We start from the raw sequence: 22,456 nt of genomic DNA, 5'->3' as shown, positions 1-22,456 counted from the left end.
CGGGGCCCTGCACCGCCCGGGGGGCGTGGCCTGGGGCGTGGCGGCCCCGCCCCCTCGGCCGGCCCTGCGCGCGCGGGAGCGGAGCTCGGGGTCGGCGGCTGCGGGACGCGCTGAGGTGAGGGAGGGACCCTGCCCCGCCCCGGGAGCGCGGGGTCCCACCGGGCGTGAGGGGGCACGGCGGGCAGCAGCGCTGCGAAGGGCTCTGTCTTTTCTAGACGGACCCCTGAACGTGAGGGGTTCGGTTGAGATGGGGTGATGGCGAGGAGGGAGCGGGACGATGCGCGCTGCGGGCGGTGCTTGGGAGGTGTGAGGCGCCCTGGCGCCCTCCCAGCGCGGGACTTGGTGCTCGTGTGGCCGCCATGGGACCCCCGGGCGGGCGCCCCTCCCACGGCGGGCAAGACAGTCCGACAGTCCCTTCTGAACGTGCTCTCATAGAAAACTCTACCGCGCTGTAGAGACCGGAGGGTAAGGATCATGTCCGACCAGCTCCCGAGAAAGTCTGGGCTGCTTCCATGCACCCGAACCCCGATGTCAGCCCGCAGCCCCCCGTGCGCTGCCCTGGGCTCGGCTCTGCGGGCCTTGGCCTTCGGGTTCGGCTGTGCTCCCGCCTGTGTGGGAGCGCTCAGACCTGGCGGGAACGCTGTGGGAAACACCATTCCTGAAAAGTTTCTGTGCTTGTTCTCTGTGTTAAAACATAACGTAGCTGTAGCTGTCTGCATAACTCTGCTCGCTGCTTCGTTTCCTCAGTAGCTGTGAGAAACTTTCCTCGTCTCTTAGCCCTCCTCTGAGAAATAGTTGGGTGACAGACAAGTCTCACAAATTAAAAGAATGTTCCTCTGTGTTCCAGCAGGATCTGGTTTTGTTTGGCTTTGAAAACCTCTCATGGAGAATGCTTAAGCAGGAATCAATGACATCACTGGGCAGGAAACACTGTTGGAAGGAAGAGTTGCTATCAGAGCAATCTCACATGATAACAGGCTCAAGTTCTTCACTAGCTGAATACATCACAAGTCATAGATTGTTCTGTGGACTGAAATGCAGATATTGTAGATACTAGATTTTATTTTTATCTTGCAATTTCACTTGAGAACCATGTTATTCAGTTTTTATTTCCTGCCAGTAACCTGGGTGCCAGATTTTTCTCAGCAAATTGGGCTTCATGAGAAAGGACACCAAACTACTTCAAAGTTTAACATCTTCAGTCTGTAACTCCCATCAAACGCAAATGAGGTTAAAATCGTGTAAACATACTATATGGTAGCTTTGAGAAGAAAATCTTGGAAATCATCCCCACACTGAAACAACTTTACCTTGTGCCTGGCACAAAAAGTTGGGGTTCTGCTGTCTAACACTGGGCAGTTTGTTTTGGTTCCAGGATGTCTCTTTGCTGGGAGAAGCAGACTGAAGGATGCTGCAAACTGAAGCAGTTTGGTGTAATTTCACACAAATTGAGCTTGCTGACAAAATCTGCTTGGAAGATGGAAAGAATTATTAGTGATAATTTCAAATCCATGGAAATAAAGTGTGAGTGAGCTAGGTAAGAGGTGGCTGAGAGCTTTGGGAGTGGGAACTGATACCTTGTGGTAAGAGGGTGAGCCAGGGGAGGGACTGGAAAGGGGAATTGAGCTTTTATCACTTGCAGATCCAGCATATGCAGGCATTTTTATGTTGCCACAGTAAATCACATGTTCTCCTGAAATCATGCAAGCTAGTGGTTGGTGAGGCTTTGTTAAGAGATTTTTTTGCACAGAAGTGTTAGATAAGATATCTTTAAACATTTTTTGTGCCTGTTTTATATTTCACATACAGCTAAATATGAAAGTTTTATACTGGTAAACAGGAGGTAGAATGACTGAGTTTGCAAGCATCTAGATAAAAGAGGAAGAGAAAAAGAGAAAAAGTTTCATTTTGAAGCTGTGAGCTCTTTACAAAACACTCAAGCATGGATGGAAATGTTGAGGATAAAGAGGCTTGAAAAGAAAAATAATACATGAGTTAGGGTTTTGTGTTTTTTTGGCTTTGAAGAAACTTCTGTAAAGAGCAAGGTGTTTTTAGCAAGGTGTTTGGTTTGGTGAGTTTTCAGAAAGGATGTGGACTTTGAGGGCTTCAGAATGGTTTGTCACACATCTGCTGCCTTCAGCACCCCTCATTCATGCTGGTTGAATTTCTTGTCTGACTGCATTTATAGGAGCAATTGTAGCTGAAAATTCTGCCCCTTGTTAGTACAGAAAAGTCAAATACTTGTGCCCTGTGAAGAATCTGACACTGTTTCAGAGTCTGGACAGCCAGTCAGGGATGCTCCTTTTTTCATTTATTGTGCAACAGCAAATATTACACTGGTTTGTAGGTGAGTTTTTTCCTCATACAACTTTTAATAAGCTGATAAACATTATTATTTTTTCAGATTTTTTCCTGTCCTTGCCTAAAAATGTCCAAGGTAAGAACAACATTTCTGTCTTCCAATGCAACAATGGGAAATACATTTTTTGTTTTGAAATATTAATCCTCAATGACAAATTGTGCAACTTGCATCTGTTTGATGATGAAGGGTATTCAAAATTTCCTGTCTATGGGAGACACAATATTGAAAGATCAGGGATGTAAGACATAGATTAAAGTAGTTTCATACAAATATAAATCTCTGCAGTTAACTAAAACTCTTGGAAGGATTTCATTTTGGTCAGAGTTGGATAAAAATTCCCTGGTGCATCTTCACTGAAACTGCCTTTCTGTAATCATTTAAGAAAATGGTGGTTTAGGTTTAATTTCTTTCTTTACTGATAGAATCAACTGGTTTTCCAATAAAACCCTTCATTTAAAGTATTATAACCTAAAATATTGTTGTCATGCTGGGATTCATCTCATTCTTGGCTCCTAGCATTTGCTGTGATGGGTAAAACACCCATGTTGGTTTATTGGAGAGAAATGAGTGATAAAGGGTGTTTGAGTGATGTGTTTGAAGAGGGAACTAAGAGATGTAAAGATTTCTCTGCCATATCTATAGCAGAGTGAGCATTCTATTGTGTAAATTCCCCTTCCCCACACCTGCAGAGAGCTCTGAAGAGCACCTCCAGCCAATGGCTTTCACTTCACAGCTTGCTCAGGGTTTTGCTTTGGATGTGCTAAAAATGGATCAGGAATGGTCATCTTTTTATTCAATCCATAGAAAACTATTTTATTTTAACTGTGTGTGAAGCCTGTTCAAAAAGTTATTAGTGCCCACAATTCATACTTTGTCATGCTTTGATAAATAATTATTTGGGATTTTGGTTCTGTTTCACATAAAGTGATCTTGGCTGGATATCTGAACAAGTGAAGTTTTGTTTTTTAAGCTCTAGGTCAGTGTAGTTGCTCTGCACTTCTCTGTGAGACCATTGAGTATTAGGAACCTCTGAGTAGTTTCCTCTCTGTCCCATAGCTTCAAACCTTTTGAGTTAAGTTAGGAAAGCAGTTATACAAACTTCTAAATCTTGACTGGTTGCTTATTATAGTCTTATTTTATTTTTTTAAAATTTCATTTGTAGCAACAGCCTGCTCAGTTCACCAATCCAGAAACTCCTGGCTATGTTGGATTTGCAAACCTTCCCAACCAGGTTCACCGAAAGTCTGTGAAAAAGGGGTTTGAATTTACTCTGATGGTGGTTGGTAAGGAAACATTTTGTAGTTTTTCTCACAATTAGTAGCTGCTCACAGGGAATTTGAAGTTAAAACAAATGTTACTTACACTATTCTAAGGCTTCAGCTTGCATCAAAACTTTGCTTTACTGTTGCATTTAGCTTTCTTTTATATTTTGTTGATTCTTGCAGCAGTTGTTTACCACATTAAAACTATGCTTGAATACATTAATAAGTTTGTTTGTGGGTGAAGAAAGTTTATTGTGCACTCCAGCAACCATTCCTTCCTTCCTTCCTTCTGCCCTGTCTTACAGGATTCCAGCACTCCATTTCAAATATAATTTAAAACTGGTTTTGCATTTGAATACTGTCTTAGTTCATTTGTGTGTTTTGATTAAGAGACTTGTATTAAGCAGGCCATTCTATTTAAAATGTTGTTTATACTTCTTTAGTTCAAAACAATCTGACCTCTAGTCTTTTCAACCTTCCAAATACTCTTGTAAGAGTGAGCAAGACTGAGAATTGGATCAGTTGGTTTTGGTGTGAACTGTTATTTTTTAATTTAATCATGATTTTATGTTAGCAGCTGTAACCTAAAGTGTTATTCTATTTGATAATTCATTGGGAGTCGTGATAAAAAATCTGGGAGTGTTGATAAAAAATCTGATGTCTGCAGAAATACCTTGATCATTTGAGAAATGGGTTGAAAATTATTCTTGAAAATTAAACAGACTCCCAATTCAAATAGACTTGGGTGTTTTCTCTGTCTCTCTGTGAGCCATAATTTGTGAGTTTTGGTGTTTGAACTCTGTAATTCTTGCTTTTAAATAGGCTTTTACAAAAAGTACCCTAATAGAATTAGGCTCTTCATTACCTGGCCCCACAAGAAATAAATCCCATTTATGTGCTAGATTTGCCTAAGAGAGATCACAGTGGGAATGAGCAGGAGAGGTGAGATAGTGATGATGATAGGAGGTGTTTGACTTCATAATGGTTTTGGATTTCAGTAGTTACAGGGAGAGCCTGTCCTCAAACCTTTCATTAGTTTTGCCAAATGACAGCCCAAGCACTGCTTTTGTCCTACTTCTGTATTTTGTTCTTCAGTGTTGTACAGAGTTTGCCCTTATCTTTGTGTTCCTATAATTTTATTGTAGTTTTTTACTGTATGTTTCACTGGTTTTGATTTGGTTGATACCATAAAGAATATCTCATAAAATCCAAGAGTAAAACCAAACTGTAAGTAGCTGCTTCAAATTATTCTGTCTACTCTGACTCTTCAGAATTTACTGTTCAGTGATCCTAAAAGTGTGAAAAGTTTTGGGAAAGAAAAGATCTGCTTCCTCCAAACTTCCAGATCTGTTTGAATTCTAATTGCAAATTCTGCCACGTAAAACAGTTCTGGAAGAGAGCAATGTAAAATTATAGTGACCAACAGTTGTTTCTTGTCTCTTGTAAAATAGAAATAGAGGGGAAATGATGTGGTGTAAGAGTAACAGAAAGAGAATGAATCCACCCATGTTGGAGTGAAGTGGAACTTTACTGTTGTTGCCTGCCAATATTTTAAGGGGTAAATGAAAACTAAAGGAAGAGGACTTGGAAAAAAATAATTTCATTGAAAATTTGGAGTGGTATTTAAGCCACACTAGCAGAGGGAGGCAGCTGATGTAAGATAAAATAAACTGTGCTTTAAATTGTTGGTTATTTCAACAGTTTGGAATGTGAATGCTTTCTCTTCAAATATGCATAGAGTTTAAGTATGTTCTTTTCTGGGCTGTGTCACAGTGCCTGTTCTGAACTCTCATTTTTCATTAAGTTGCCATCCTCCTTCATTTCTGAGCAGGATAATACTTTACAAGCTGCCTGTGCTGACAGAATCCTAATCAATGATTTTGCTTTTTTACACAGCTTTTGGTTATGTTTTTTCCCCTGCTATTGTTTACTGTGGTGTCTGAAAATATGAGCTGGAGTTTATAAGAATTTGGCTGCTTGGCTGTGTTGCTCCCAAAGAAATCCCAGTCACTTGTGTTTATTTTTATGTGCATTCTCATTATTAAGCTATGACTTCATCTAAATCGTTATTTCACTTAAACGTCACTTAACTATTGTAGCCAACATAATCATTGACAGTGACTATGAAAACTGATTTATGTGTAATATTTACCCTTACTGAGACAGTGGAATGTGGCACTGGATGAAATCATACTTTTGCTGAAATAATTCCATGTGACTGCTGAGTTACTCTGGGTGTGTGTCACCTTCACTGGTGCAGGCTGCACTGGCACAATCTGATCTTCAAAACTGCATTCTGTGAGGCATTAAAACTGACAACTCTTATTTAATTTCAAAACAATTTCTGTCTTTTTTTTTTGGTTTTTTTTCAGATATTTTTGTCTGATTCATATTGCAGTGTTACTCAGACATTCTGTGGCCCATAATTTTTAATTTTTTTTTAAATTTAATCCTATTAACAGCTGAAATAAAACTAAAATTCTAGAAAAATATCTCTTCAGTAAACTCAAGTACTGAGCATTTCAATTTGCTACTCTTTTTTATGCTATAAACATTTGTTTTGATTAAAATCTTGATATCTAATGAGTCTGAATTTTCCTCATGGCCATCAGTATCTCTAGAACAAAAATATACTTAGAGTACAATTTGGTAATCCTCTAGTTCATATAAAATTGCTCAGTGGCCACATTCCTCTTGCTTTGAATTCTTGTTTGCCATGCTGGCTTAAAAAACAGAAATAAATCCTATTTTATGTTGCCTGGCTGTACAGAAGTTCAGCAATGGATTTTTCATTGTTTAAATTGATGATAAAGCCTTGACAGGATAGAGCTTCTCACTGGGTATGATATTTCACATTCTGGACTGATAACAGAAAAGCTTGTCTTAAGAAATCAGGAGACATGAAATGGGAAATCTTAAATCTAAATGGGTCACAACTCCACTTGTCTAGCAGCATTAATTACAGATCATCAGTGAGAGCTCTGGGAAAGTGCATTACAAAGCCAAGATGTAAAAATTGTTTTTCAACCTTTTTGTGTAAACTTGGCTAATCCAAAATTAAAAATATGTAAATTCTTACTGTGAAAGAAATATGAAAAAATCTATAGTCAGATAATACTGTCAGATACTCTTGAAATTATTTATGTAAATATTTTGAATTTATCTTTCTATTGAATCACAGGTGAATCTGGATTAGGAAAATCTACATTAATAAACAGCCTCTTCCTGACAGATCTCTACCCAGAAAGGATAATCCCAGGAGCTGCTGGTAAATACATCTTTGCTCAATGGTTTTTGGAGTTGAATGCATTTATCTTTGAGTTGTGGTAAAAGCCAGCAGTGATTTCCAGCTCCTGTAGTTTCTAATGCATTTCCTGACACTTTGAGCTGTTATATAAAACCATTTTCCTCTGCACCCAGGATGTCCATCAGGTTTTTGTTATTTAGTCTTTGTATTTGTATTAACACCTAGAAATTTTATCCCTTCTTTTGCTTAAAAACATTCTTTGTCTCACACTAAGATAAGCAATCAACTAAAACAATCAGAGAATTTATTTAGTTTTTAATCTGTTGCATTTGCAAACATATGAATTGTTTATGCCTGTTTGCACCTTATTTCATTTACTTTAGATTGATATTTAGTGAATGAGAATTTCACTTCCTATTCTTCATCTTCTTGTCCTATTTTTGTTGTTATCAAGGTATGAAATAATCCAGCAAAAGAGAACATTGTAATAAGATAAAAGATGCAATTTTTGTCTTTTTGCTGCCTGTTGAATGAATGGCTTTATATAGATCAACAGTTGTTTCTTGTCTCTTGTAAAATAGAAATAGAGGGGAAATGATATGTATTTGTATTAACACATAGAAATTTGTGTTAATGTTGTAACACGTAGGAATTTGTGTTAATGTTGTGAAATTTTATCATGTTAGCTGATGCTACTTATTACTTCCAGCCTTAAGAAAAAATCCATTACATATAATTTTATATTGTTCTCCCATTACTGATGGTTTTGTCTCAGTTCCTTTTGCCTTAATTTCTATGTTATTTTCAAGAAAATTATGGAATCTCATACTCAGCCCTCTAATAACGCTGAAGGAATTTATGTGCTGAGCCTTTTTGTAATCAGGCCTTAGAATGCAATGGATAGAATAATATTTTTGCTGTTTTCTCTGCCAGTTGATTTTTGGAGCTGATCTCAGGGTGCCGTGGTGTCGGGCTGGGCTGTGCAGGATGCAGTTTGCTGTTTTTCAGATAAGATTGAGCGCACAGTGCAGATTGAGGCCTCCACAGTGGAAATTGAGGAGAGGGGGGTGAAGCTGCGCCTGACGGTTGTGGATACCCCGGGCTACGGGGATGCCATCAACTGCCGGGACTGGTACGTGCACACACAGCATCTCTTCATCCATCTGTGGAGAATAACATGGATTTCTTATCTCCCCTGGGGGGTGGGAGTGTGCTGTGTGCCTGTGAAACGCTCAGTTTGAGGTGGGATTTTTTGTTTTCTAATTTTGAAGAAGTTTGATTATGCCATCAACTGCCGGGACTGGTACGTGCACACACAGCATCTCTTCATCTGCCTATGGAGAATAACATGGATTTCTTATCTCCCCTGGGGGGTGGGAGTGTGCTGTGTGCCTGTGAAACGCTCAGTTTGAGGTGGGATTTTTTGTTTTCTAATTTTGAAGAAGTTTGATTATGCCATCAACTGCCGGGACTGGTACGTGCACACACAGCATCTCTTCATCTGCCTATGGAGAATAACATGGATTTCTTATCTCCCCTGGGGGGTGGGAGTGTGCTGTGTGCTTGTGAAATGCTCAATTTGAGGTGGGATTTTTTGTTTTCTTATTTTGAAGAAGCTTAATCTTGGTGTTATGAATGAATTCCAATACGTGTGAAGAGGCAGCATAACTTTGACACAACTTGAAATCAATTTTGTAATACTTTTTATTTCTTTGTTAACTTCCATTTTGCTTGAAAGAGCTTTAAGTGAACAGTGACCTTGATTCTCAATAATACTCTAGGAAAGTAAATCACTTACTCTTCAGTGCAAGCAAAAACTCTCCCCTAGATCTTGTCAACATTCACTTGTCACATTCATTTTTCAGATTCTGTGCCTAATTTTTAAATGCTTTTCATCAACTTAGATTTTCATTGTTTGTTTGTTTAGGTTTTTTTTTTCTTTTTACAAATTTACATTATAGTAAATACTGAGAACTAATCTTGAGGTCAAATCAGTTTTCAGTGGTAATTCCTTTTCCCACATCTCTCAAACCCCTGAACCTCAAGGCAACTTCTGCCTTTCCCCATAATTTTGGAAATTAAATTGCTCAATGAAGTGAAATTCAGCTTCAAGCCCACATGTCCTGTCCTGTGAGCCCAAGGGCTACTGCATGAACAATCTCATGTTTCATTTGTTCAAAAGCTTGTTGATGGTCAGGACCCCACTTGAAATCATTCTTCTTCTGGGTCACATGATAGAGCGGCCCTGCAATCTGACTGTACTCTGCAATATGCACCTTACAAAATCCCACAGCACCTGGGACAGCCTGAGCTTCATTCCTGCTGCTCACTGGGGACAGAGCTGCTGTTTTGTTCACCACATCCACTGGAGTCTGACAATGCCTATTTTGCCTTTTTACTCTTAAGAACTGGATTTCCTGAGCTGGTCCCTTGACCTCACTTTGTTTTATGGCAAAACCAACCTTCAGAAAGACCTGGATTGTCTTCTCCCCTTGCTCAAAAACTTCCTCTGCCATGTTTCCCCACATGATGATGCCATCAATGTACTGCAAGTGTTCTGAAGCCTTACACTTCAGGAGTAACATCAGCCCTTCTATTGTGTCTGAGGACCTGCCCACTGGAAGCTGGAGCTGCATTTATGCTTGAAGAATTTCCTGTGGTGGTTGTGCTTCCTGTCAGCTCCTGCCCCCCTGCTGCTGAGGCAGTGCTGGGTTTTCCATCCCACTTCCTGATGTCTTTTCTGTGGCCATGTAGGTAAAACCACAGGTTACCACATGGTGTACATCCTGTGTCCTGAGGATGGGGGGGTTTGCTCCCAGCAGCAGGGACTGGCCCATACTGGTGGAGTATGGAACATTTCCTCTCTAGTTTTTCAAATCTATTCTTAATCTTGGACAGTGTTTCCACAGCTGAGGTGCAGGTTGGTAGGGAAGAAAAAAAGTAATATTCATGTTGCCAGAGCTGGGTCACCTGAAGCACTGTTTGCTCTCCTTCTTTCATTGATAACAGTGCCAACAAGTTGACATACAACAGTGGTGTGCTCTGTACAAACTTCTGCCTCATGGGTTGTGTACAGAGCACCTCATCTGGATCTACAGGGGACTGATAGTTATTTGGACCCCTAGAGATTGCCTCCAGCACAGCCAGTTCTCTCAGGTACTGGATACCTTCCTCCATGGCCTTGCACCTGCCTGGTCACACCATTAGATCATCCTTGAGAAAATACCTTTCCCTCACACTTGACAGAAGTCACCACCAGAGCTGAGAGTTTCTGTCCTCTTCCCAATCCCCTTGTCAATGCCCACATCCCAGGACAGGGATCCCAGTTCCTTGGCTTCCCTATGATCTGATTCCATGTGGTGGGCCACCATGTCCTGGTGCCAGAGCAGCCAGGTTGCCAGGGTGTCCCCCAAATGGCAGCTGAAATCTTTTCACCAAGTATAGCAATTGGGTGATCATCTCTGGCCCTGCCTCTTCCTCCTGCTTCCTCTTCATCCTTCACTAGGCAAACTGATTTGGTCTTGGATTTCTTCTTCAGTGTAGGGGCAGCTGTTTGTGGCACAGGTTGTGGCAGTGGTTCAGTTGTAGTTGGAATGCCTTGGTGCCTGTTGCTCTGCTTTCCTCCTCCTTGCCTGAGGCTGCTCTCTAGTGATGAACAGTGTCCAGTAAATAAAAGCCAGGGCTCAGCACACTGCAATAAGTTGTTCCTCTCTGGAGTTGTCCCCTCCTGTAGATCTGGGCCAGAATCAGGACACTGGTGGATAAAAAAAAGTTGGGTATGAGCAGGCAGTCCCTGAAAGCCATTAGTGTCCCAGGCTGAGGGAGGGAGTTCTGCCGCACTCCTGTGAGATCTGCATCCAGCTCTGGGCTCTAACACAAGGCAGACATGGACCTGGTGGGGCAGGTGCACAGGAGAACCACAAAAGTGATCCAAGGGCTAAAACAGCAGTAAGGAGAGGAGGCTGGGAGAGTTGGGGTTCCATCTGAGAAAAAGATCCAGGGAAACCTTACTGAGGACTTGAAATATATCAAAGGGGCTCACAGGAAATATGGACAGAGACTTAATACCAAGGCCTGTAGTAGAGGAGCAAGGGACAATGGTTTGAAACAGAGAGTAGATTTAGGTTGGATGTAGCAGAGACTTTTTTCCAGTGATGGTGTTGAGGCCCCTGGCACAGTTGCCCAGAGGAGCTGTGGCTGCCCCATCCCTGAAAGTGCTCAAGAGAACCCTGGACTAATGGAGGGTGTCCCTGCCCATGACAATAGCTTGGAAATAGGTGATCTTTAAAGGTCCCTTCCAAAACAAACCATTTATGATTTTAAACCAGTTTGCAACAAGAACCATAAAATATCTTGAAAATGTGTAGTTAATGCTAATCAAGATATAAACACTAACCCAAGAGAAATTTGTTGTAGAACTGAAGTTGGGTTATGTATATATTATCTTTATATACATATATATGTAATATGCATTGCTTGTTATTATTATTATATTATATTTTTACAACAATTTTTACAACAGCAATTATAATTATTGTTATTATTCTTTGTTATTCTAGAATTCCAATAAAAGTTTAAGATGTGTTTTTCTATTTTCCCTGTTCTATAGAATGAGTAAATGAATTTTTGTCCAACAGAAGATTGGTTGACCAGCAGGGTATCTTAGTAGTTTATTATTATCTTTGAAAGAGTCCTAAAGTTGAGGGCCATTTGGTGATTCCTCAAATCTGTGTTTGTTTTCCAGCTTTAAGACCATAATCTCTTACATTGATGAGCAGTTTGAGCGATACCTGCACGATGAGAGTGGATTGAACAGAAGGCATATCATAGATAATCGAGTTCATTGCTGTTTCTACTTCATTTCTCCATTTGGTCATGGGTAGGTGTTTCTCTGTCATTTTTTTTACATTATTTTATTTTAGAGAGTTGGTTTGTGCCTGGTGACTTAAATTTTCAGAATCAGGTTGCCATTACTTAAGCAACTACTATAACTGCTAACATTAATTGGCTGTGTTCTTTCTCTCTGTGTAAAGAGAGATATTTCTGTTGGAATGAAAATAAATTGGTAATTTAGAGTAAAAAATAAATAAAAATTTTTCATATTTTAATTTTAGCCTTAAGCCTCTGGATGTTGAGTTTATGAAGGCCATACACAACAAAGTAAATATTGTACCAGTGATTGCAAAAGCTGATACACTTTCTCTGAAGGAGAGAGAGAGACTAAAGAAAAGGGTGAGTGTTTTTCTGGCTTGCAGAAATGTGCTGTGCTTTGGTTGTGGCAGTGTGGGCATTCTCATTAACCTTGCTCTGTCCTAGCTGAGGGAAATAGAATCTCATGCACAGTGTAGCATCACTTAATATGTAGTTTGATATCCTGTAAAATATTTTGTTATGTATTTAAATGAGAAACTGTGCTTCAAATGTTGTTTGTAAAATGGTAATCTGGCTATGTTTACAGTTAGATTGAGTGAATTTTGAAACTTTGGAAAAATATTTAAATACATTTGCTGATGGTAATTGCTCAGTTACCTGTTTAATCAATCCTAAAGCAGAGATAGTATCTGCATTTATAATGTGCACATGGGTTTTTTCCCCAGTCAGAATTCTGATGGTTAAAAAATGGGATTTTTCAGAGATGTTTCTGGTTGTGAGGCTGTTTTTCTTCCCTTTTGTCACTCCTTCTAAATCATTCCAGCTCTGTCTTCCAGAGGCAAGACCTCTTAACACATCCAGTCATGCAGGGCTTGATGCTGTATTTGCTGGGAGGAGGTGGGATTCAGCAAACCATCATGAGCTAAGAACAGCTATGAAGTTCAGAAAGAAGTGTTAGAATTACCTTGTCAAAGGCATGCTCCAGTCTTAGCTCTTGCATTGAAAACTATGATTTTGTCAGTTATTCTGGAATAAAAATGAAGACTTTATATATAGTATACTCTAGTAGGTATGTTTAGAGTGCTAGAATTCTGCAGAAGTAAAGATTATTATTTTTTAAAGAGCAAAATTTGTGGTCTATGGTAGATGGATTCCTGGTGTGGGTACCATTACTGTCAATCATGAAGAAAAAAGTATTTGTAGTGTCTATATCTCAGTTTTTCAAACACTCCCACCCCTACCCCCCAAGTAGCAATTCAGATGTAAGAGCAAGGAGGTTAAGCTGTAGAAAGCAAGTATAATTTCTTTGTCAACACCTTTATTATTATTAAAAAAAAAATTGCAAAGGTTTAACAAAGCACAGCTTTCACAAAGAATGGTGGTTTTGTGGACACTGTTGTTTGTATGAAAGTCCATGGCAAGCAATTGTTGAATATCATGAATAAATATAGTATTTAAAAACAAATCCCTGCTGAGCAATTTGGATCAATAAGATAAATCCAGATTTCTTAAGAGCCTGTGTATTAAGTAATTTTATATTAGGATTTAAAAGTACTGATTCTCCATGTACATTATATCTATTTCTTTTATTGCATATCTCAGATTCTGGATGAAATAGAAGAGCATGGCATCAAGATTTATCACCTGCCTGATGCTGAATCAGATGAGGATGAAGATTTTAAGGAGCAGACCAGACTCCTGAAGGTGTGACTGGTTTAATAATTATATACATGGATAATATATTGTATTTTTTCAGACTGCTCAGATGGCTTTAGGACAGGAGCTGCAATGCAACCTGGAGTGAGTCACTCAGGTTCACCCAGAAATGAGACACCTGAAGTGTCTCTGCCCAGGCTTCCCTAGCTTGGAAAATGGTGGCAGCAGTTCCTTTTATTTATTTTACACCTTTAATTTAAAATAATTATGAACTTATTACCATAATATGCAGTGCTGGGCAGAACAAGAGTTGTTCTTGGAGTTGTTTGTCCTGGTTTATTGTAAGTAATTGTTGCACTTTTGGCTTTCAGGCCAGCATTCCATTTTGTGTAGTGGGGTCCAATCAACTCATTGAAGCAAAAGGCAAAAAAGTCCGAGGTCGGCTCTACCCGTGGGGTGTAGTTGAAGTGGAGAATCCAGAGCATAATGACTTCCTGAAGCTGAGGACCATGTTAATGTAAGTGAGAACATTCCAGTTACATGGGAGTTTAGAAAACAATCACCAAGATAATCAAGCACTGCACTGGGGCTTTGCAGCAGTTGTGTAATGCCGGGACATCCAGAATTTGTGTGGAGAAGGCCATGAGCAGCCTTGACCTAGCTGAGCTAGGCCTAGTCAGAGGTTGGACCACACAGGACTCACAGGTCCTCTCTGATCTGAATTACTCAGTGATTCTGTGAAAATAGTGATTTGTGTGCTTCTTTTATCCAATGCAGTGTTGTTTTGCTGCTTAAATCCCCTGAACATAAAACAAGTTGTGCTGATTTCAATATATCTACGAGTAGGTACATTTGCAAGGGAGCAGACCTGAAAAGCCCCCTGGTTGGTTTTTTTCCTGGTCTATGCTACTCTGTTTTGCCTGCTCAGATTCATCAAAGGCCTCACCCAGGAGTACAGCTCTGCCAGGGCAGTCTCAGGGCTGAGGTGACCTCTCTGTGTCCTTTATTGCACCAATTGAACTGAAATCAGTTTTAAATTAGTATGCTAAGTGGGTGTGCATGCTGAGCACATTGATCCAAGCCAGTGCTGAATGCCAGAGTTGCTTAAGCAAACTGATGTGACACAAGGATGTTTTATCTGTTAATTACTTTATTTCCTCCAGCACCCACATGCAGGACCTTCAGGAGGTGACCCAGGATCTTCACTATGAGAATTTCCGCTCTGAGAGGCTCAAACGAGGCACCAGGTTGGCATCTCATGGTTGCATGCTGCTTTCTCCTCTTCTGAATTTCTATTTTGCTCTCTCTGTGTCTCACCTACCATTGCATTGCTAGGATTTGGTAGACCAAAGGCAGCTTTGTAACTCCAGTCAACATCAAGTTCTGTTGAGCAGCTTACAAAGAGTGTAACAAAAAACTATTTGGTAAATCTGTAGTGATGGTGGTGGGGTTAGGAAATTGTGGGAATAGGTCTGTGCTTTGGTCTGAGGCTTAAACATGGTTGGGTTGGAATGTTGAAGGTCCTAAGTAGGACAGATGTTTATGATAAATGCCTTAAAAAATCTGCAAATTAGATCAGAGCTGATATCTTAAAAAGAGTGTGTGGAGGTTTTTTTCAACCAGAATATTTGGATGGAGGCTTTAAAAAGAGATGATCAAACTTTTTTGTAGTGCTTTATTAAACATGACATACATAAATAGTAGCAGACACAAACTCTTAGCCCTGTTTTGAGCTGGCTTGGATAGGGCACAGCTTTCCTGGGAAGAGAACTGGGTAAAACACCCCATTTTTAAACACATTAGCAGGGTCTGTAAAGACGAGTTGGGGAGTTCTTGTGGGAAATTGCACGATTCCTGGTTTAGGTGTTTCAGCTGCATCTCTTCTCACAGCCACTAGAGGGTTCCAAATCGCACATTTTGGGGTTTTTGGGGCATTTTGCAAAAGTTTCCTCATCAAGCTGTTAACAGACATTTTGTAACATGTCTGGTCAGTTTTCAGCAAAAAGAGTTTTCCTTTTAGAGTTTTCTGCCTACAGGCAAGATAAAATCCTCTTCTCTCCTGATTTGAAATCCTGCTTTCTGAAATTCAAGGTAAAATCCCCAAACTTCCCAAGTTCTGGCACCTCTTATCCAACAAGTGTGTACAAAGGCCTTAGAGGTAATGTGACCTAAGGTCATCCAATTTTTAGAGGATTTCAAGTTGCTGTTAAGTTGGGTATGTGAAACTAAAACATGTTTTTGTATATTTTCTAGTTAAGTGGTCCATTTCCTTTCACATTTCTGAAATGGCACTAGAACATAGTTAGGTTTACTGTAAATGAGGGTAAATTTCATGTGAATTTATTTCAAGCTTGCACTTTGCTACCAGGAGTGCTTACAATATGTGTTTGTTGTCTGTACTCACTAATGATCTCAGAGGTTTTGGGGCACAGCAGATTTTTTACAATGTATTTCTTTACACTGGATTTATTTACAATAATTTATTTCTTTTTGTTTACACGGGATTTTTTTACAATGTATTTCTCTGTTAACTTTTTAACAAACACCAATTTATTTGCTTTGCATGTTTGATGGCACTTACTTGATTAGCTCCATTAGTAGATCCTCCCTGTTGTGACATGGGGAAGGAGAAAGCCATTAGCAAAGTGGTAGGAAATCTTGAATAAAGCCAGGTATGAGGGAGGCAGTCACTTCTCCCAAGTAACAAGTGGTGCCATAACAGGAAACAGCCTCAGGTTGCACCAGGGAGATTTAGATTGATATTAGGAGAAATTTCTCCACAGAAAGGGTGTTTGGGCACTGGCACAGGCTGCCCAAGGGCAGTGGTGGTGCTGCCATCCCTGGAAGTGTTCAAACTGCTTGTGGATGTGGCACTGGGCTGTTGAGTTGGTGAGGTCTCCAGGACAAGGTGAGAAATGAGGAATCTGACTCCATGTTCTCAGAAAGCTGATATTTTATGATATGATATTAATTTTATTATGCTATACTAAAACTATACTAAAGAAAGATAAAGGATACATCAGAAGATTTAACAAGAATGAGAATGAAAACTCGTGATTGACTCTTCAGAATCCAACACAACTGATGGTGACTGGTCATTAAGTAAAAACAATTTACATGAAACCAATCAAACAAGCACTTGTTGGTAAACAATCTCCAGCCCACATTCCAAAGCAGCAAACACAGGAGAAGCAATCAGATAATTATTGTTTGCATTCTTTTTTGAGGCTTCTCAGCTTCCCAGGAGAAGAAATCCTGGCAAAAGGATTTTTCAGAAAATATGACAGTAACACTGAGGGACATGTTAGTGGGTTAACACAATAGTGGGTTAATGCTTGGACTCAGAAATCTTCCAACCTTAATGTTTTTATGTTTCTAACAATATTAATATTATTTTAGGAAAATAGAAGATGAAGAAGTGAATAAAGACCAGATTCTGCTTGAGAAGGAAGCAGAAGTAAGATGACAGAACTTTATATTCTTGTAATGGGGGAATTTTTGTTTTGTTGCTACTTTAGAGCAAACATGTATATGATCTTGGTAATTCATCAAGGAAAAACAGTTACATGCCAATATAAAGTTATTTAAAGTTTCACTAAGAAAACAGAAGGAGGAGGAGACTCAGAAAAGGATTTTTTGGAACAAGTGGAATCTGGTAAAACATGATTCCATTTTACTGATCAGCAATGGATGTAAAACAGTTTGGGCAAGGAGAATCGTCCTCCTGGGAGTAAAGGTTCTGCAGTTAACAGCTGCAGACTGGGACAAAGTCAGTTCAGCTCTGCAGCAAAAGAGAGAAAGATGGTAAAAACGGCCAGAAATAAAAAATGAAACAGAAATTTTCATTCTGCCACTGTGACAAATTCACAATGTGTAGCTCTAATGCTGCTTTTCCTGTTCCTCTAACCTGTAAAGGTTATAGATAGGCAAGACTAGAAAAAGTGCAATGAAAAGCAAAATGTGGGCAGAAAGACTGAAGTGGAGACCTGAAACAGGTGCTGTGCTAGGGTAGATGAGATTAATAGCCTTGTTGAGAAGTGGATGACAGAAGGGAAAGGGTCTGACATGATCACACATGGCAGGATGAATGGGAATCTACCACACAAGCAAGAGGTTAATGGGACTCATAGATGATTGATTTCAATTAAAAAAGCTGCTTCTAAGATAGTCTGTTACTCTAAAATGCAATACTCTAAAACTGAGCTTCAACCAAGTTTAGTCATGCTTGTGTCTCACTGGATGGTTTGCCTGTAATAGTTGCTTCCACCCAGTCATCCCTAACAAGGGAGTTGGGGAATAATCCTGACAATTTTTTTTTGATGACAGATACAGGAGTAGTTTGGAGAGACATAACCAGGCTGCTTTTTTTTTTTTTCTGATAAACTTTAGTAAGTGTAAATGCTTGTTCAGTACTTCAGAACCATAATTTTTATACATGTAACATCAGAGACTTCCACTTAGGGATGCTTAAAAATCCCATCCCACAGTACAATAATAAAGTCTATGTATTTCAGTCAGTAAATGCCAGCCTCTTCAGTGATGCAGAGCAGTAAAAGAAGATGCCATAACCTGAGTACATTACCTGTCAGATAAAGAAAATGCAGATGTGTGATTCCCTCTTTAATAAAAATAAGAATTAGAGTGATGACAGTGAAGAATTCTATTGTGAGCTACAGAATTCCTCTGTGCTGCTCTTCCAGCTGCGCCGCATGCAGGAGATGATTGCAAGGATGCAGGCACAGATGCAGATGCAGATGCAAAGTGGAGAAGGTGACAGCAGTGGGCACCATGTGTAAAGTCTTGGGTAAGATGCTCAAATAACCTTAATAAACTTAAAGGGCTTCTCCTTTAGCTGCTCTCTAATGTGCTTGGTATTAAGAAGTTTTGGAAAAATGTTAACGAAATGGGTTTCCATAGGTTTCAGTGTGAATTTTAATTTATAAAGATTAACTGCTGTTTGCAAAGTTAGATGGCTTGGAGTCAAACTAAACAGTGTGGTGGTGTGTGTGTATACATATAAAAATTTCCCAGAAAGTCAATACAATATATCCAGGTAAGAATTATGGAAGAAGTCTTTGAAATAGTTTAACCAGGTTTCTTAATCTCATGATGAAGTCATTGTTTACTTGTGACTTATAAAAATGTGTGCAGTTCTTTCAGGTTTCTTAATGTGAGAAGACTGCTGATCTGAAATGGTCTTTTCCTGTCTTGTTTTTAGATGATTTTACCCCCTGACTCACAGGAGACCTCCTGGAGCTGGATTGCAGTGGTGGAGGACAAAAGGATGCCTCTTGCTTCCATGTGATCTGGAGCTTGCTGTGGAGTTTAATGTGGGACTGTTTTGTGGTAACACCTTGTGAGATGTATTTCATAACGTGTAGTCAGTTGGTATTTTTATATATTATACACATTTGACTTTCATTTTTTTTAGTCCTTCTTTTCTTGAGGTTATTTTAAATTTCCTCTTAGGGATACAAAATAGTTATTGAAAGTTTTCTAGCCTGATAAGCAGTAGATAGTAATATTTTTTTAATATACCTTATTAGCTCCCTACTTTTAACTTTGTATTCCATTTAGAAATAAGCAGCTGCCAGTGATCCCTTGTTCAGTGCCAGGTAACAGTCACCTCACTAAGGCTGCACCCCTGCAAGGCTAATTTTATAAATACTGCAGTGTTTACATGTGTGTGTGAGACCAGCAGCCCTTTCTCTGTCTCTGCTCACAGCAGAGGATTTCCTTGGCCTCTGCAGAACATCAAATGAAAATTCAAGCATGCCTTGTGTCTTAGCAAAAGGAAGGAGAGGAGATGCCTCTGTGAGAGGCACACTGTATGTTACATGACAGGCATTATTTCTTTTAGATTTACCCTTGAGGCTTATGGTTTTCCTAAAGTCTATTACTCTATTGCAGCTAATTTTGAATAGTTTCTTGTAGGCCATCACAAATCACTCCTGCTATTTTCTGGCATTATTGTAGCCAAATAAACTTGAATAAGGCTGATTTTATTGTTGAAAGTGGTAAACTCCAAAGAGTCGTTTTCTATGCATGGGTGTTTCCTACATCCAAAGTGTAAGAAATTCTATAATTCCTAATAAGTATTTTCATACTATTTTTAGGGCATTGTAAACTGTTACATGTAGTAAAAATATATATGAGCACACTTCTCTTTTTAAAAGTGACCTGTTCCTAACAGGATCAGTGCAAACTGTATTTTAAGTTCTTGCTCCAGGATGGAGTCAGCAGTATTACTTCAGGAGAGACTCTGTTTCCTTTTATTAGGCCAAGATCACTTTTTTAATCCTGGTAGCAAAGGAGACTTTTTATCTTGGCTGGGCTTGTGCTGCAGATCATTCCTTGTGTTGTGTTTGCAGCAAATAATCAATAATCAACACAAGTGCCCAGGTGGTGGCTGACAGGGCAAGCAGTGACACACCCTGTGTTGTTTGCTGCTCCTGATAAAGCCAGCAATCAGATTTCTTCATCTGTTCTATCACAAAACATCCTTATCTGAGCAGCTAATAAACAAATAGATAGAATTGCAACTTCTTTTGGCTCTTTGAGCTCAGGTGCAGCTGTGACTTTTAGAATTTTGTTAATGTTCCTGTGGAAAAAATAATAGAATTTCTGCAGCTAATGTATAATTCCAGTGGTGCTTCAGTGGCTAGATTAAATATAAATATCAGCTGAAATTTTTACCTGCCTGAAACTGCTGTTTTATGTTTGAATCTTTCTAAAAATGTGAAGTAAAATCCTGCATTGTAGCTGGGGATGTCCAGCTCTGTCTTCCAAACTTTGACACAACTCATTTGACTTTCCCTTACTTTGACAAAACTGAAAATGAGAACCTTTTTGTATGCACAGAAGAGTTAAATCCCATTTTGTCAAACCTCTACACATAAAACTTGGTTAGAAAAACATGTGCTTCTAAATTCTTGAATTGCTTTTTCAAAAAAGGGTGTAGGACCAAAGTAATGTAGCAGCACTGTCAGAGAACACTCCACAACACCTTATTTATTTCTATTACCATGAGCCTGTACTTGAAGAAAAACTGTGAAATGTAAAATGTCTGCACAGGGGCCTGGTTGTACTTGTCACTCTCACTGTGTATATTGGGTTGAAAGGTTTTTTCTCTATTTTTAACATGGGAACAAGAGCACACTGTCCATTTGTTTAGTGCTGTTTGGTCACCATCTGTGAAATTATTTCTTTGGAATATTTACATATCTATTAAAATATTTGTTCAGGATAAAGCATTTCATGTTATTATTAAGCAAAGAAAAGTTTGATCTAAATTGATCAAAAAAATGATCTAAAAATTCAACAGGAGAAATATTTTTGTATGTTGCTTTGGCATTTAATGGGAAAAACCAAGTTTTTGGCATTAGCCATTTTAGGTAATTAATTACTGCATCTTCCCAAGTCTTTGGGACAGTTGTTCATAGTGTGCCTGATGTCTCTGAAGGTTCTTCACTTTTCTTGAGATGGTCTTGAAATGGATGGTTTTGTGCTAAGGCATGAAAAGCAAGACTACTTTTCTCAGAAAAGCTGCTGGTAAAAGAAAAAAATATGAGTGGCAGAAAGGCTTGGGGACAAAAGGTAAATTCTGTTTGGTGGTTTGTTGAACTAGCCACAATTCTTTGTCTTTTACTGTGTTGTGATGGTTTTTATATTAGGAGTAAAAATACTTTTGAATTTGCAGAGCTTTATAGTTGATAGCAAAAGTTACTAGTTCTTGGTACAAAAACCTGTTATAATCTGTGTACTTCAATTAGCTAAAACTGTAATAAAAATGCTAAAAAGCTGTTCTGTGTTTATTATGATTCTTTATTGTACTCAATATTAATTTGTGGTGGTATGTTTGAAATATTGTCCTGTTCTAGCCAGGACAGGGTTAATTTTTGGGGCAGCCAGGAAGGGCAGGGTTGGCGTGACAGTGGATGGGGTTGGGCTCCATGGTGGGCATTTTCTCTCTCTTTTGTATCATTTTTGTTTTTTAATATGGTTGCTATTACTGTTCCTTTTCTTATCTCATTGCTGTTTCCAGTAAATTGTTCTTAAAACATTTTGTGTTTCCAGTTCTCCTCTCCATCCTGATGCAGAAAAGAGAGAGAGAGGAAGAGGGAGCAAGTGATTGGCAGCCTGGTTTGGAGTTTCAGTGGGAGCAGTGAATTGGGAAATACCATTGCTAAACCAGGACAGCCTTAATTCAGCCCCAGTGTGGGGCACAAAACAGTGAGAAAACCACAGATGTGCCCAGAGCAGGTTGGAAACAGGTTTGATCCAAGCATTTTCTGTATCTGAGAAGTCCCAATGTTGCTTGGTCTGTTCCGTGGGTGTGGTGCCTAACTCTGTGTTTATTGCCATAGATGCTCCTCATGGAGGGTTTTTTCAGGGCAGGGAGAGCAATCAGGATTTGATTTTTGCTTTGTTGCTGTACTGTGGGATGCCACTTTATGACATGATAACATTGAGGACAATGAGGGTCATTTGATGAGTATTCAGTGTTGTTATGCAGGGAGAACAGGGAAGGATGATTTTCTCCAGCTTTTCACCCCTTTTTCCTCCCTCTAGCCTGTTAGAGCAGCTTTTGAGAGTTTTGAATGCCCTTTGTATGTTAAGGAAAGCACGTTCTTGTTGCTAAGTCTGCCAGGTCTACTCAGTGGGGTCCACACCATGTTGAGAGTCAGGACAGAGATTTTAGGGAGGTCAGTCAGAGATCTGCCCCCAAGGATGACTAAGCATGCATAGCATGGGAGAAAATGGGCCAGGTTTGGGGAAATTCTCTGCTACAGCGGTTTGGAAGTTCACCCCTAAAGGAGTACAGATCTTTTTGTCACTGTTAAAGTGACAGAATGTTTGCAAGGAGAATGCTGTGGCAACTCCAGAGAGGAGAAACCTCTTGCAGTGTGCTGAGCCCTGGCTTTTATTTAGTGGACCCTTCTCATCACTAGAGAGCACCCTCTGGGGAGGGGGAGGAGAGCAGAGCAGCAGCCACCATGGCTGTCTCTAGACTCTCTCCCTTTCTTTGCTCCTTCCATTTGGGATCCTGCAAGCTCC

At 39.6% G+C, this 22,456-nt stretch overlaps 1 protein-coding gene across 3 annotated transcripts; it reads left to right on the top strand.

Annotated features, from left to right (window-relative positions):
- The first annotated feature begins 45 nt into the window (after positions 1 to 45).
- Positions 46 to 21,201, top strand: SEPTIN2 (septin 2). 3 transcript variants are annotated; one of them, XM_059479006.1, is made up of 13 exons: positions 46 to 115; positions 2,405 to 2,437; positions 3,525 to 3,645; positions 6,806 to 6,892; positions 7,880 to 8,003; positions 11,616 to 11,750; positions 11,986 to 12,103; positions 13,346 to 13,447; positions 13,771 to 13,916; positions 14,563 to 14,646; positions 16,799 to 16,856; positions 18,100 to 18,203; positions 18,618 to 21,201. In XM_059479006.1, the coding sequence occupies exons 2-12, from the start codon at positions 2,429 to 2,431 to the stop codon at positions 18,193 to 18,195; spliced, it is 1,080 nt and encodes a 359-aa protein (XP_059334989.1). In that variant the 5' UTR covers positions 46 to 115; positions 2,405 to 2,428; the 3' UTR covers positions 18,196 to 18,203; positions 18,618 to 21,201. The 3 variants fall into 3 exon arrangements, with proteins under 3 accessions (XP_059334989.1, XP_059334990.1, XP_059334992.1); XM_059479007.1 differs by lacking the exon at positions 46 to 115 and adding an exon at positions 1,376 to 1,537; XM_059479009.1 differs by lacking the exons at positions 46 to 115; positions 2,405 to 2,437; positions 3,525 to 3,645; positions 6,806 to 6,892; positions 7,880 to 8,003 and adding an exon at positions 8,330 to 8,345.
- The last annotated feature ends 1,255 nt before the right edge of the window (positions 21,202 to 22,456 follow it).

This window comes from Ammospiza nelsoni, chromosome 10 (assembly GCF_027579445.1).
Source record: "Ammospiza nelsoni isolate bAmmNel1 chromosome 10, bAmmNel1.pri, whole genome shotgun sequence".
Taxonomy (NCBI): domain Eukaryota; kingdom Metazoa; phylum Chordata; class Aves; order Passeriformes; family Passerellidae; genus Ammospiza; species Ammospiza nelsoni.
This window is presented reverse-complemented; position numbering and strand designations above follow the sequence as displayed.